Source organism: Teleopsis dalmanni, chromosome 2, assembly GCF_002237135.1.
Source record: "Teleopsis dalmanni isolate 2A chromosome 2, ASM223713v2, whole genome shotgun sequence".
Taxonomy (NCBI): domain Eukaryota; kingdom Metazoa; phylum Arthropoda; class Insecta; order Diptera; family Diopsidae; genus Teleopsis; species Teleopsis dalmanni.
In genome coordinates, this window is record NC_051847.1 from 177,032,296 (window position 1) to 177,048,063 (window position 15,768).

Sequence of the window (15,768 nt, forward strand, 5' to 3'; positions counted from 1 at the left end):
TATAGTAGTTATATAGTATACTCACAATACACTTTTGCTTATCATTAGAATAACTCAACAGAGAATACAAATAAAAGTTGATGTAAATAAGGTTATTATGAAAATAGGTCAATTGCGTGAATGCGTATTACTTTATTGAAACCAAATAGAAGAATTGAACCACAACCGCTGCTTTAACTAAACATACATTTATATTTACGTTTTCATTGCATTGCCAATAGTTCAATAGTTGCGCTGTGAAGAAAATATTAGAGTAAACTATGCGTACAAATAAACATTATTCCAGGCTTTTTGCATTTCCAAGTAATGATACTCGTAATTCATAATTTTGCACTGAAAAAAGTTACTCATACGCCACGTTGACAATTTGTCAGACGGGCAAACAACATACGCAGCTGAACACGGCCACCGCTGAATTGTTGTGCTAACATTTGAATTGCAGTGCACGGTTCAAGTGGCTCACAGTGTATTTGTACTGATCGATGTTATGCAGTTTATACTAAATATAGTGCAGAAGTGGATACTGCCTAATAGATTCGATAGTTCCCGGTAAAGGTTGGCGATGCATACTTAGTAGTCAGTGCTACTGCCGTTCGTTATTATTTTGCTTAGTTGCTTATATATGACAAATCGTATGGCAAATCAAATTGCAATGCACACAACAGTGCAGATACATTTGTTTACTTGTATCTGCTACGCGTTTTGTTTCGTTTGCGCAATATTTTCAATGATTTCAATGTTTAGTTTTTATTACATTTTCATTTTCATTTTCCTTTTTCCTTTTTTTTTTTTGTTTTTGCTTCATTTTTCTACTCATTTCTGAATTTTTGTATATTTCAGCTACCGTTTTCCCATAGCGAAATTCCCATGCAAGTATCCTTGTAGTGAGCCACTCGAACTGCAGCAATTCAATTCGTATTTCGCTTATTTGTTCGAATAATAATATTCATAACGTCAGATATGCTTGTGTATCTATCCATTTCGATTCAAACAATATATGAGTCTGTGACTAGATGTACTCATACTCGTATCTATAATTTGTTAGATTGTTACTAATGCTATTTGCATTTCATATTTTTACTCGTTTTGTATAATTTACGTTTGGGTTTTGCGGTGCCTTTCTATTTACATTCTAATGAGCACTATTTGCAAATGTTTTTATTTTATCATTCAATTTTTCTTCATTTGAATTGCATACATTAAAAGATACTCCTTCATATATCTATATATATATAGCATGTACTGTGTATATTCGACTGCTGTTAAATTGAAATACTTTGCATGCTCTCCACATGACGTTGAACTTAGTTGTTGTCAATCAAAATTCACGTGCTCAGGAATTCTTCAAAAATATTTCAGATTTTTTAATTTAATTATAACTTTTTTACTTGTTCTTATTTTTAAATTTGTTTGAAATTAATCATTTTATCAAAAAAAAATTTATAAGAATTTATTTAATAACCAAAAACAAGAAATTTGCTTAGTTTAATAGTAACGACCTTCCTTTGAGGGCTTTAAGTCAATGAATTTCTCGACAAAATTTTGACGAAGACATTCTTTGATGCATTTATGGCGGCTTACAGAGAAGCCAGTAACACTAACAACAGAGGAAATAACAAGAATTATTAAAATATTAAAATTCAAAATAATTGAAATATTACAAAGTTACTTTGAACCATAAGCGGCTTTGCCAAGAAAAATCCAGACATAAAATTTTAAATTAAATTAAAAAAAATGAAGAGAAAGAATCCTTTTGCATTAACAGGGAAAGAGCAATAGACAAAATATTTTAATATTCAAGAAAGTTCTGACTGAGTGAAGAATGAAAATATTTTTAGAACAAAATAAGTAGACAATAAAGTTTGCAATTAATTTGAAACACTTCAACTAAATTAATTTATAAAGATTTTTCTAAGAGTTTTAGAAAATGACAAATAATACTTAAGTTTTCACAATTAATTTTAAAGAAACCATAAAGTACATTTGACTAAAGAGTCGTATCTATGAACGAGGATACCACGAAGGATGACCACAGAAAAAATGGGTAGATGAAATGAACAGTGACTTGCGGTGAACGGGTTTCGACAAGGGAATGGAAAAACTTAGAAACTGATCAAATTGGAATGCTATCGTAGAATCAACTAATGAAGAACAGGTGTCACCAACTGCATTGAAGAAGCTACAACTCTGCTGGAACAGTTAACCATCTAGTAACGAACTTAAGCTCCATCTGCACGAACACTGTTGCATTCAGAAGGGAATTTTTTAATTGTGCTATGCAAAATTAAATACAAATTTAGTGCAATAAAATATATTTAATTAATATCTTAGTTAGCATATCTAGAAACAATCTTAACAACTATTGTTTGAAAAGCACCAATATGATAAACTCTCATATCATTAAACACCTGTTATTAGTCATCAAGATTCTACAATAAAATTTGAGTCACTTCTTTGACACAAAATCAACGTACAAATTTACGGTAACTCAGTACTTATATAGCAAATAAGGGGTACCTGCCCTAAAGCCCTTTTTAATATTCATTTTCTTAGACTAAATAGACATAATAAAAAAAAAATATATATATATACATATATGCATATAGACATTACACTAAACCTAGATATTAAACTATATATTAGCAGTACTACGATACCACCAAAGTAAGCAATAATAATAAATATATTAGTGACAGTAGGAATAGGAAGTCTGCTTTATATAATGTTTTGGATGTTTCAACATACATTTCATAAAAATGTCAAATACTGTTATCGAAGAGATCAGTTTTGTTGAAATGATGCTTTAACTTGCAGTTAGTTTTAACGAACCTAGTTGAAGCAAAAATATTCTCGTTTAGTGGAAAAACTCTGTCTAAAACTGTTCTGAATGGGTTACAGAATATCTTTGACCGTCAGTAATTCAGTAGTTCTTTAATTAAGATTCCCACAAGCATCTGAGATTTTCTATTATTTGTTTTGTCGTCTAAGTGCAAAGTGGCTTAGATTCAATCAATTTACGTTTGAATCCTTAGTTTGCAAGACAATTAGCTCTTTTGTTGCCTACGTACGTCATATGCCCAAGGACCTGTTATAGAGACACACTACAGCTTTTGTTCAAACTCACTGAAAAGCGATCAGATATTATTTATCACTTCTAAAAGGATTGGGTACAAAATATGAGTGTGAAAAGACTACTTAATTATAGGACATTATATTAATGGCATATTGACATGAAACGGAATATTTTATATATGTTACTATATATATTATTAATTGCACTCAAATAGAAGCAGATCTTCTGGATAATATTTGAAATAGTTTTTAAATAAAAATTTTCTTTTATATGTAGTCTTTAATTTGAACAAACTTTTTTAGGCTTAATTCATAAATTATAAGATTTCTGTATCTTAATACAGTGCATATATATAATATATGTTGCTCAGTTCAATTTTTAAGATATTTAATTATTTTAGTAAGCATCACCTTGCGGATAAATTTAAATTTCCTTGAAATAAATGTATTTAAATATTTAATATTAAAATTGTATTTAATAATAATAAAAATATCAAATATTATAAGAAGACTAAACCTTCTCTTTTTTAAACGTCGTCTTTTTTTTTGTGAATAAATGCGAATTAGCGCTTAAGCATCTTCGGTCTATAATGCCTGTGAACTTATATGTATTAAATGCATTATTAAGGTTTTTCTAAAGGAATGTAAAATTTTTTAGGTTAGATTTAGAAATAAACAGGGTACCAGCTACCAATAGAGCGGAGCACTGCGACCATGGTTGATCTTTTGTGCTGCAACAGAATGTCAGCCGTTGAGTACCTCTTAATGTCAGAAGAGGAGAGTAGTTCACAGTGACCTTTTCCTGTTCCAGGTAAAGGCTGGGCAATGTATGGTATGCAAGATAATTGTAAATATAATTGTTAAGATTATTGGTAAAAAAATCGGTAAGTTAAATGATAATATAATTTATAAAATAATTGGTGAGATAATTAATAATATAATTGGACAAACTTTCACAACCAACCGCAACTGAACCGAACTGCTTACTCTATTCTGACTACTTTCCTAATGCTTACTTCTTCAACTAAATTGTCAACCTCATACCACTCTCAAATAGTAACCTTGCGAACTGTTTATATATATGTTGCATTTATTTTAACACTGTTGGGTTCTAAATTAGTGTGAACATCCACAGAATCAAACAGTTTCAACGGTCTGTCTTTAACGTTTTTTGCACACTTCCAACTCTCAAATCCTTGTACATATCTTTACTTCTGATACACCATGGAGCTTTTAGCATACGTCTCAATACAATACTTTGAAAGTTTAAAGTTTCAAGTTTGTGTGCAGCATCCTCCATTATACGTACGCATATGGGTATATAAATTGTTTCATTTCTTTCTACTTTATTTCAATAATTTTAATTATTGAATTCCCACTGATCTTAAATAGATTATACTAAGCTTTGTTTTACACCATATACTATACACCATTCATATTAAGAAAGTGTTTTAGTTAAGAACAATTAAAATAATATAAAAATCTTTATGTACAACAGGAATAAAAATAATTCCTTAAAATTGAAACAAATAAAAATTTTGAATATTCCACCACTCCAGAATGCAAATCTCATCGCCTTGGTTTCGCGCCTTTTCCACTTTAAGTCTTTCAAACTTGTAATTAAATTACTTTCTTATATTTAAATTTAAACAGGAGAGCGATTGTAAGAAGAAAGACTTTCACTCTCCTTCTTTATCTTCAACTTGCCAGTTGACGTTCCCTACCTGTAAATATGCATACTTGCTTATCCTTCATCCTTGGTATCTTAATATGCTAAAAACTCAAATAAAATCTACATTATGAATTTTAATTTAATATTTTATGAGTTGGTACCTTAAATTACGTTGTTGTCGCAGATATTTTAAAATATTCTACTATGATGCGACAAAATCAGCGCATCGCTTGTCTTCCGTCTTAAGTCTTTCGTACACACACAATTAAGGTGTCAAAAATTATTCCGAAAAATTTCATAAAATTGCCAAAAAGTATCATAAATCCCTGTCATAAAGTCCTTAAAACAATTTCCTTAACTTTTTTTTCAAGAGAGGTAAGCAAAAAAAAAAGAAAATTAAAATAATAAAAAATTACTTGAGTAACAGCAGAGACGAGTTATCCTCACCTGACGCTCCGCTGTCATTTTGACAGCAACGCTTTGTCTACTAAAACTGCAAATTTAACTTTTGCTACAATTTTCATTTGCGTTTCCTGCTTTGTTGTTGTTTTTTATCTTTATTATTCTTATTATATAAAATGCTTTCTTTGATTTTGCGCTTGTTTCAAGCAAATCTCAATTTGTCCTTTGCAATTGTATAATTTTTCAATTTCGTTCATTTGAAGGTCCTTGCGCCAGAAGCTAGAATAGCGTAGGTTTCTTCTAAATTATGCATTTCTAACTTAAGTTCGTTCGTTTATTTGCTTTAAACTTTTTTCTTTCAATTCTCTTTTTTTTTCGCTTTCTCTATATAGGTTACAAATTCTACACTTTCTGCAATTCTTTTAGTTATCAATTGACTACTTTGATTTGACTTAAATCCCACTTCGATTTATTTTTTCTGTATTTGTCATTTGTCATTTGCATTTGTTACTTAGTTCTACCGTTTTTTGTCCTCGAAGTCTGCAAAGTTACTTACAAGTGCGCTGTCAATTTATTTTTAGAGTAAGTATTTGGATTCAAGTCATTTATTTCTACTCAAAAATAACAACAAATAAATATGATTTTGTTCAATGCTTTGCAAAATATGAGCTTGCTTTGGCACTCCGTACGTATGAGTTACTTTTTTGCTTCGGTAGGAGGAAACGTTTAGGTTTATTTTTATTTTTATAAAAAATACTAAACTGCGGTCCAGTTGGTTTGTATATAAATAATTTTTGTTTTTTTAGTGTGCCTTAATATTGTTTTATTAACAGAGTAAATACATTAACTCTAAATTTTATTAACAGGAAAAGAAGTCGCACAATATTAAGTAATTACTCAAATTGGTATATCTTAAATGCAACATAATCAATTAAATTTCTACTATATATTGGACTTAATTTAAAATTATAATTTATTAGCGAGTTAATTGGTCATTTAAATAGAAATGAAAAATAAATAAATTAAATTATTTATTAGACCGATTCGAATAGCAAAGAAAGGCAAAGACAAAAATTTTTTTTATTTAATTTATTGAAATTTGGTTGACCATACAACGCTGTTTCGAGTATAACCAAGTACACTTCATCAGTGGTCTTTGGAAATAATCGAATTTTTATTTAATTAGTTTATAGTCCGTATATAATTTGATTGGATTGCAAGTGCCAGGCTTAGAACTCGTGCCTGTCAAATTAGAAGCGATGACTAATCGTGTTTATCCACAAGAAGCCAAGGCTGCACAAACTTTCAATGCTCAAGTTCCAGGTTTTATTGTCTTTTTATTTAATTAGTAACACCAACCAAAGCACTTGCCGTGCTTTAAATTAGAACGAGCTTATAAACTACAGCTTTATTTGGAAACCCAAGTTCAACGAATTAAAAGTTAATCTTTGAGCTTGCCTATTTTTGTTTCAAAGCTATTCTTTTTGTAGAGACATCTGTTATGCATATTTTTTTAACTTACTATATGTAAAGCGCCTTTTTTGGGTGCAATTTTACAAAGAAGCTATGCAAATGTTTCTCTACAAGTTCGCTAATCACGTTAAGGAAAAGCTGAACAATATTATTGTTCATATATCCTATAATTCTAATTTTTAAGGTAAATTTTTTTTCCTTGCGATATAATGGGTGGTGAAAAAAGACCACTGATGAAGAGTACTTGGCAATACTCGAAACAGCGTTGTATGGTCAGCCAAATTTCAATAAATTAAATAAAAAAAAATTTTTGTCTTTGTCCTTTCTTTGCTATTCGAATCGGTCTAACTTTTAAATAGTTTCTTTCGTCATAAAAAGACACGCCATTATCGGCAAGAAAAAATTTAATCTTAAATTTATTTATAATTTAAAAAAACAATTTTATATATTAATAAAATATTTTTTTTTTCCGATTTCTTTTCTCCCGATATTTCGAAGGACTATTTTCGGGAGTCATCTTCAGGAAAACTGAACCTTAATTTTATAAAGAGACAATAGAGTAAACAAAATGTTCACATAAAAAATTGCTACTTTAATTGTTATGTGTTTTGTAAAAACAAGAATTTAACACCAGAGAAGCAATTATAATCATATAAAATTATTATTAAGATAATCAAAATTAATATCTAGTACTTACTATCAAAAACTCGAAGGGTTTAAGCCATAATTTTCTTTAGTTACGGCACAGATCAATTTTAAGTAACATCCCATTATTTTTTTAATATGATTCCGTGTTTAAATACATATAAAAATTATAAGAAAAGAGAGTTAATTTTTAGTGTTTAAGGGAACATAGCGTCAAACAACTCTTTTCGATAAAAAAGTTTAGTCAAAAGAATATCTGTTTCGTAAAGGAATTATTCAAATTGTTTGATTTTTATAACTATTTTAAGTTAATTAAGATTAAAACTTTCTATCTTATTCTGCTTTAATAAATTCATAAGTTATGGTAGGTCAAAGTTGATTTTTTGAAACTTTGTTTATTATTTTTACAAGAATTCTTCTTCTTCTAGAAGCCTTGTCCGCTTCGAACGTCTCTCGAAAAAGTCATCATGGACTTTTATTGCACCATTGATATAAATTTTTCAGCCATGATATCTTTCTTAAATTTTTAGAATATTTGAATAATTTGTTGATTATTTTTAATATAAAAATACGTTATCTCTATCGTATATTTATATTTATATACTATATCATATATTCATATATGTATATATCATATATCATGATATATGATATCGATATCATAGACAGATTTAATTATATCCCTATCATATATGTAGGCATTTATTCTACATATATCCATATATATATTCACCACTTCGTAAAACAAATAGACCACCGCTTTTTTAAGCATGACATAGTAAGACACCAAAAAAAAATAAATAACAAACAACAAAAATATTTATTATTAAAATCTCTTATAATAAATAAAATCTTAGTTAAATCTATATAAAATATAATTCTAAATAATCTTCAATAATGCAAAATTTAACGTTTTTTTGTTAATTTCCCCGATTTAGTTATAAACTCCGATCTAACCTCATTCTCGCCAGGTATCTTAGGAAACTTTGTAGGAAACAAAGTTAAATAGAGCTCTAAGCATGTTGGATCGGAAGGTGAAAACTCGGACAATAGTTGAAAGATACTCACTCGTGGTGTTTTTGTTTTATCAGATACTATATCAAACATTTCTTCAGTTTGAGGCACATACTCCTTGCAAAACTTTAATTTTTGAAAATATTATTAGTTTTTTGCTTATCATTAAATCAAAAGTGAAATTGTTTACTTACAAAAGTAATTATACAAGAAATGAAGAAAAACACAAGAACTGGCATCATTTTGGACTTGAGAATGAAAAAGACTACCTGCGCAAAAGCATTATAAATAATACTTAACAATCCAATTAAGTTTTTCTCCGTACAACTGAGACAGATGTTAATGCATTCTACATTGAAATTATCCATTATATATATAATGTCAAAGATATATTTAATAGTTGATTTTCTGTTATACAATTCTAAATCAGAAAACAAATAAGTATTATTGTATTTTAAAAAATAAATCAATGACATATAAATCTTAATAATTTATTTTAATTTCAATAAATTACGCCAATTGATTTAACTTATACGAATGATATGTTTAGAAGGCACACGATAATTAATACTAATCATTGATATCATTGAGGGTATTGATTGAATCCGGATATAATTTATTACTTTAAATCATGCGTTGGAAATAAGTTTAGTCGATATTCTAGTAAACCCATATCGTATAACCCGTATGGCTTGTTCAATATTGATTTGGATTACCTCGTAATTCGGACTGAAAAAGAGAACGCAAAATATGCACTATGTGAATAGTTATCCAGATCAACGACTGATTCGCTAATTCAAATCACATAGTGGGAATATGTCTTATCCATTTTCTGGTGAACCCGTATCATATTTATGGCTAATGTTTCATTCGCTTATACGTTTTGCTTACTATCCTCCAATTTGGATAACCTCATAGCCCAAATAAAATCAGAAATAAAACAAATTTATATTTTTAAAATAAATTTCCACTTAAATAAAATAATTTACTATATTTTTAATAGTGACTTCCGCGAGCAAAAAGGATCAGTAATCCACATTGACTACACTTTTAGTGTATCCGATTCCATCACATACAATATATAACTATAAACAACAATTAATGTGCTAGTAAACCAATGAAAGTATAAGCAAAAATATTCCTAAAACCTGCCCAATTAGATACAGAGTAGGTACTATGCCCGAAATGATTCCATCTTCTTGCATGGTTCCCCAATCAGCTATGAACTGTGTCCAACCTCACATAAAGCAGCAAAAAGTGCAACAAACAGTTGCCATGGTTTTGGCTTCACCCATAGTTTGGAATCCGTATAAAATTTTATTCATCATTTATCTTAAAAAGGCCACACCTTCAATTCTGATCGTCACATTTGGGTCAAGAAATTGCGAAAAGCTGTTCCATATGAAGTAGAAAAAAGATCCAAGAGAATGCTTCGTGTCACAAGTCATTCATCACTATGGCAAAATTTTACGAATTAGAGTTGAATTGCTTTCACACCTGTCGTATCTTTTTTATTCTCCAGATTTGGCCCTTAGCGATTGCTAACTATTCATAAAACTCAAAAAAAATGTTCCAGAAGAAAAGAATTGGTTTCGTTGAGAAAGTCATCACCGAAAGTAAACCATATTTTTACGTCAAAGATAAATCTTTCTTCAATTCAATTATTGAAATGTTAGAAAAGGGTTGGAATGATTGTATTCCTTTTGGACAAGACTATTTTAGTGGATAAAGTCGAATTTGGCCAAAAAAAATTTTGTATTTTTGGTTATCATATGGACTTACCAACCGATATGTTACTTTATAAACGAATTCTTTGCCTGTCAAGTAGTCGAAGACTACATTCACTTACCTATCTTAATTTAAGAAAGGTACATATTTAGGTATTACTTAAGCAAAAATAATACTGTCCAAAAAAATAAACTCATTTTTCCTGACTTTAAGTTAAGCTATACCCAGTTAAAAATAATATTTTAATTAAATTTGTTACCTAAGCTGATTCCATATTTTATTTTATATTTATGCATAAATTTATTTTAAATTGTTGATGTAGCAATATGATAATATTGTGATTTCGACCTTTTGTTATAAGCCACATCGATATCAAATTGACTTATAACAAATTAAATATCAATTTCAAGTTTTTTTTTCTAGTGCTGGAAATTTTTTTAGGGCTGTTTTTGTTTGAGCGGTATTTACCCAATTTGCATGTTTTATTAAGTTTTTCAAAATGTTTATAAGCATACTCGTTGTACCAACTAGCTAAAAGTATCAAATTGCAAATATTATCAAAAAATTTTTTAATATTAATTTCGATAACGAAAACATCAATAGCAAACAAAATATAATATGTCAATCATGAGAGTCAAAAAAGAAAAAAAAATTATAATAAACAAAAACTAACAAAAAAAAAATCAAAATAATATTAACAAGGCACAAAATATTTTAAAACTTTTAAAAATAAATAATTTTAAAATGTTTTTTAATAAAATTTCAATTTGCTGCAATAAAAGCAAAACCACAACTGCAATAACAACAATGCGAGATCCAACTCATAACGATGTTGCCAGCAGCTATAACAGTTTTAGCAACGACAACAACAACTACAACAATGGCAACAACAACAGGAACAATATAATAGAGAATTACAAAACAATAGAAAACAAAAAGCGCAAAAATAAATTTTAAGTATGAATTTAATTTAATTTTCTGATTGATTTATTTTTTATAAAACTTTTTGTGCTAACAACAATAATTGTAAGGCAGTGCAGGGTAAAGCAGGGCAGAGCAGCAACAGCAAATGTAAAAAAACGGGTAGGAGTCATCATCGTTTTACACCAAAAACATCAACAACAACAACAACAACAATAGCAACAACAACCAAGGCAAATGCAATAAGAACAACAATGTAAAGTTAAGTAGAAAATTTCAAAGTTTTCCACAAGATTTTAAACTCAAGGGACATTTGGTGTAATGCAAACGCAAGCCAGCCAAGCAGTGATATGTGCCACAGCAGCAGCGTCCCTACATCGCCGCCGTTTCAATTTTTCAACGTTCCGCTGTTGAATATAAACAATCATGCTGCGTTGTCGAGTTGTCTTGAGTTGAAAAACTCAAAATTGAATTTAATGTTTAAGACTTTTGCCTCGGCTGTTTGGGATTTAATTCTAAAATTCTTTTATTTCTTGTTTTTTACTCTTTATGTTTTGTTTTTTTTTTATTTTTTGTTTTTCCTTTTTTTTTGATTTTTTTCTTTATAAAATTTTTATTTCTCCTTTTTTCTTTATATATTTTTATACACACTTTTTCAGCGAGAAACGAATACTTTCTATTTAAAATTTTTTTACTCCATTTTTTTTTTTAGTTTTTTTTTAGTTAAAATTGTGTTGGTTGCTTTCTGCTGCTGCTTCCTCTGTTGCCACTGTTACTACTGCTGTTTGCTGATACTTTTGACTGATGTTGACTGTTTGCCATAAATCATTTAAAGCATTTGTTTAACACGTTTCTCTTTCCTTACTCACTTCCTGCTTACATTCATACTTATACTACACAACTCTGTGCTGCTGTTGCCCTTTTCATGCGCCAGAGCTGTTATTGCTGTTCTTGCTGTAGTTGTTGTTATTGTTGTTAGCCTCGTTACATTTTCCAACACTAATCCCAGCATTAAATTCGGTTTAAAGTTACACATTTGATTTAAATTATGTCAGTACGGATGACTAAATTGCACGCTTCCCATTTTGCAGTTACACTTCGTGTACTCTTACCTTACACTCTCTCCCCTCTTCCTTCTTCCCAACGTCAATAGAATAAAATTTACAAATTGTTTTTCTTATTCCATCATTTTCACAAAATTTAATGAGTTTAACTGCTTTACTTATTTTTTTTTTATTTATGTTTTATTTTGGTTTCAGGTACGTGACTCCCTATGCAATACAAATTGTTTCCTGCCAGGAAAAGTACATCATGTTGCATTTTAATACAGGTATATATGTACATATATTTGATAGAATAACATGAAAGCAATTTGTATAATTTTAGTTTTTGCAGTTCTTAATTTTACTATAACGATTCTGAACAATAATAATAATAATCTAAAGTAGATTGCAAATTCTTGCCTACTTCTTGCTTTCCATAATTTTTTATTATATGTTATTGCATCAAATTTTTTAAATTATTTTTATTTTATTTATATCTCAAATCAATCTTAACGTATTTATTGACGTAATTAAAAATCATAAAATCATAAAAATGTAACCATTATTATTCACTAAAATAATTAAATTAGACTAAATTTGGTTTCAGTCAGTAATGACGAGAAAAAACGCTTTAAAAGAAAGGTATCTTGAACTTTTGAAATTTTTGTTAATTAATTAATTAAATTAATTGAATTTTCCGTTTTTTAAAAATATTTCTTATATTTAATTATTCGTAAATAATTTTTTCAAACTGCAAGTATCTTGTGTTAAACTCGTACCCTGCCAAATTTAAAGCTCAGAGTCAATGTTCATCAGCCAACTGACCTAAATATGTACTTCACTTGTTTGTTCTGACCCGGAGTTTAAAGTTACTCTTAAAGTTTTATTGATCAATTCTGTATATAAATGAATTTTAAATATAACAGAATTTTATAATATAACAGCACTAGTTGACATTGAATTTTGGTAAATTTCGCTATTCTTAATAACGCCATTTATTGCATTGTATACAAAAATAGCTTGTTACTCGAGATATCGGACTTCAAATAAGTACATTTTCAATAACAAATAATTGCATTATTCACTTGATAATTTAAATATCAGACTATTAAATCTACCATCTGACTATCTGTTGTTGATCGTTATTTGTATAATATATGTAAAAATTTAGTATATTAGTTGATACTTGGGAACAAAACTGCTTTTTATTGCTCTTTATTTTATGAAAAAGTTTTTAACCTCAAAAACTGGAACACCAAGCTGAACTATATTAACATACAATTAACATATAATGGAAACGTTACCAGAAATATTTCAGATTATTCAAATCCGTTGTCTAATCATAAAGACCCTTAAATCAGACGACTGTATGCATTTTTTAGATGAAGTTATCTTTGATACTATCCCAATTAAAAATGCCCTACCCGAATATTATTATTTTTGTAACATAGATCAAGAAATCAACTTCTGAGGTTTAAGCACGTTAATATAAAAAGGTCTTTTAAGGCCATTGTTTCATAAGTGAAACAGTTTTTGACCTGATCACTCTGAATTTGCTAAAATTTTTGAATTAGCTTCATATGTTAAATAAAAATTTGCATTTCTCAGGCAAAAATTTTTAAATTTCTTTCTTAAGACTTTGATAATGGTGTTTTCAGAATTTTCCTTTTAGACCAATTTTGAAATGCCTATATCTCAGGCTCTGTAAGTGATATAGACCTAAAATTTGTTGAATTTATTCTAAAGCGTCTGCAAACTTATCACGATATTTTTTTTATATTTTTATTATAAATTATTTTAAATTCGTATTTCTTATACTTTAGTGTTATATTATTAATAAGAAGACTAGAACTTCAGTAGCTTAAAGTGGGACAATTTCATAATATTCTATAGTATGTTCTATATCGAGAATTTCGAATTAAAGTCTTCATCTCTTAAGGTTTTAGAATCTTTTTGCCTAAAATTACTAAAATCTTTATGAAAAAGATCCACAATTCCCAACACGATGTTGAATGAGGGACAGTTCTATGAATATCGGAATCAAAACAACTCAGCTGTCTGAACTGCAAATTTTAAATATCTGTGCTTTATATATTTATATATTAACGTATCTTTATATTGGACAGATATAACATAAATAACTAATAGCATCAACCGATCTGATGCTTTCCTTTTGATGCGAGCTCTACTTTTACAACGTTTTCACGTTACACATATTATAAAAATTGGGTATTTGTGTGCTTCCAGAACAATGGGACATTTTGCTTGAAGAGAGGAGAGTCGATAATGACACATATGATTATCTTAATTATTATGCTTATAATAAAAAAGCTTATTATTTTTACTTTTGCTATAAAGTAATGAAGTAATTATAATGTTACATATTTTTTTTTAATTTTCACTTTAATATCATCACTAAAATCATGATTAATTGTCATAAAATAATTTAACCAAAAGTTTATATTATTAATGCTTTATCGTCGTACTAAAATTAGTCGACCGTATTAAAAGATATTTAATTTTTTTGCTTATTATATTTATTAATATATTTAAGATAGTCTATATATATTATATATAAATATAAATGTTAACTTATACAAAATTATCACTGTCATTTACAAGAACATTAAATAATTTTATTTTTATCATTGTTGGTTTTTTCATTATCACTTCTTTCAATGCCTAAGATTCTTATGGTTTGAGGAGCAAACAAAAAAAATGTATAAAGTCGAGCAAGTTAACTCAATATACATTTTTTGCGAATATCCTTTTTAAAGGTTTAACTTGCATCTTCATTTATTTGAGTTTCCTCATCATTAATTTCGGCGTAAAAATAAAAGTCAGCATAAAATTTATTATGTAAGGAAAAAATTCATTTTCGCCAAAGTCAGTGATGCAAAAAATGTTAAAAAAAGGACAAAAGTTGTTTTATTTGTCAAAAATTTTATGAATTAAAGTTTTTATTAAATTTTTCCGTTTGGTACGTGCGAGAAAAGTTTCACTGCTAAGGACACCAAATGGCAAAGGCAAACGCAAAAGCAATGGCAAAGGCTTCTAAAGTTTAATGCCCCAAGGAATTAAATATAACAATTTAGCGTCATTTATATGTTTTATAGTTTTTTCTTTTTTCCTTATAAATGTATTATATTTTAAAAACACAAAAGCCATATTATCAAATGAATTTATGATGGGTCTGAAAAAGTCATATTAGTATGACTAAAATTATTAAGGATATGAGATTGAAAAAATTAAAATTAAAGAATATAAGATTTTTTTCATTATTCTGAAAATTACTATATTATTAATAATAATATAATAATATTAATTTATTAATAATATTATATTATTAATAATATAATAATTTATCTAATTAAAATAATTAATACAGTCAAACTTCCATAAGTGGACGTCCAATTCTGCAAAGAAAAGGTTCAACTTATGGAGACTTCGAGTCAGAGAATTTTTTATTTTTTTTTGTATTTTTGAAAGAAACTAGAATTACATTTTAAGATATTTATTTATTTGTAATTAAATAAGCAGAGAAGTTATAGTGAAGTAAAATATTCTGAAATTAGGAGTTTAATTTTTTTTCTTATTTTCAGTAAAAAGAGATTTCACTTTATTCATACTCTTACAGTGATCATCAGTTGTAATATCATTAGGATCATTGAATGAGTCTTCTACTTCATTCTTGGAAGGCTGATAAGCAAATACATTCACCGAGCCCTCATCATCACTTTCCGTTGTGCTTAGAATTGGATCCAGTAATTTAGAGCTATAGTGCTCAATAATATCGTC

The 15,768-nt window shown here is 28.2% G+C and overlaps 1 protein-coding gene across 1 annotated transcript; it reads right to left on the minus strand.

Annotated features, from left to right (window-relative positions):
- Positions 1-8,159: 8,159 nt before the first annotated feature.
- On the minus strand, positions 8,160-8,672 carry LOC119673830. The gene is made up of 2 exons (XM_038084905.1): positions 8,473-8,672; positions 8,160-8,404 (listed from the first exon to the last, which is right to left on the minus strand). Exons 1-2 carry the CDS (start codon positions 8,644-8,646, stop codon positions 8,171-8,173), a joined length of 408 nt encoding a protein of 135 aa, XP_037940833.1. The 5' UTR covers positions 8,647-8,672; the 3' UTR covers positions 8,160-8,170.
- Between the last annotated feature and the right edge of the window lie 7,096 nt (positions 8,673-15,768).

Coding starts and splice junctions, on each gene's coding strand:
- LOC119673830 (XM_038084905.1), bottom strand. CDS start 8,646: ATGGATAATTTCAATGTAGAATGCATTAACATCTGTCTCAGTTGTACG. Junction 8,405..8,472: donor TTTCTTGTATAATTACTTTT/GTAAGTAAACAA, acceptor CAAAAATTAAAG/TTTTGCAAGGAGTATGTGCC.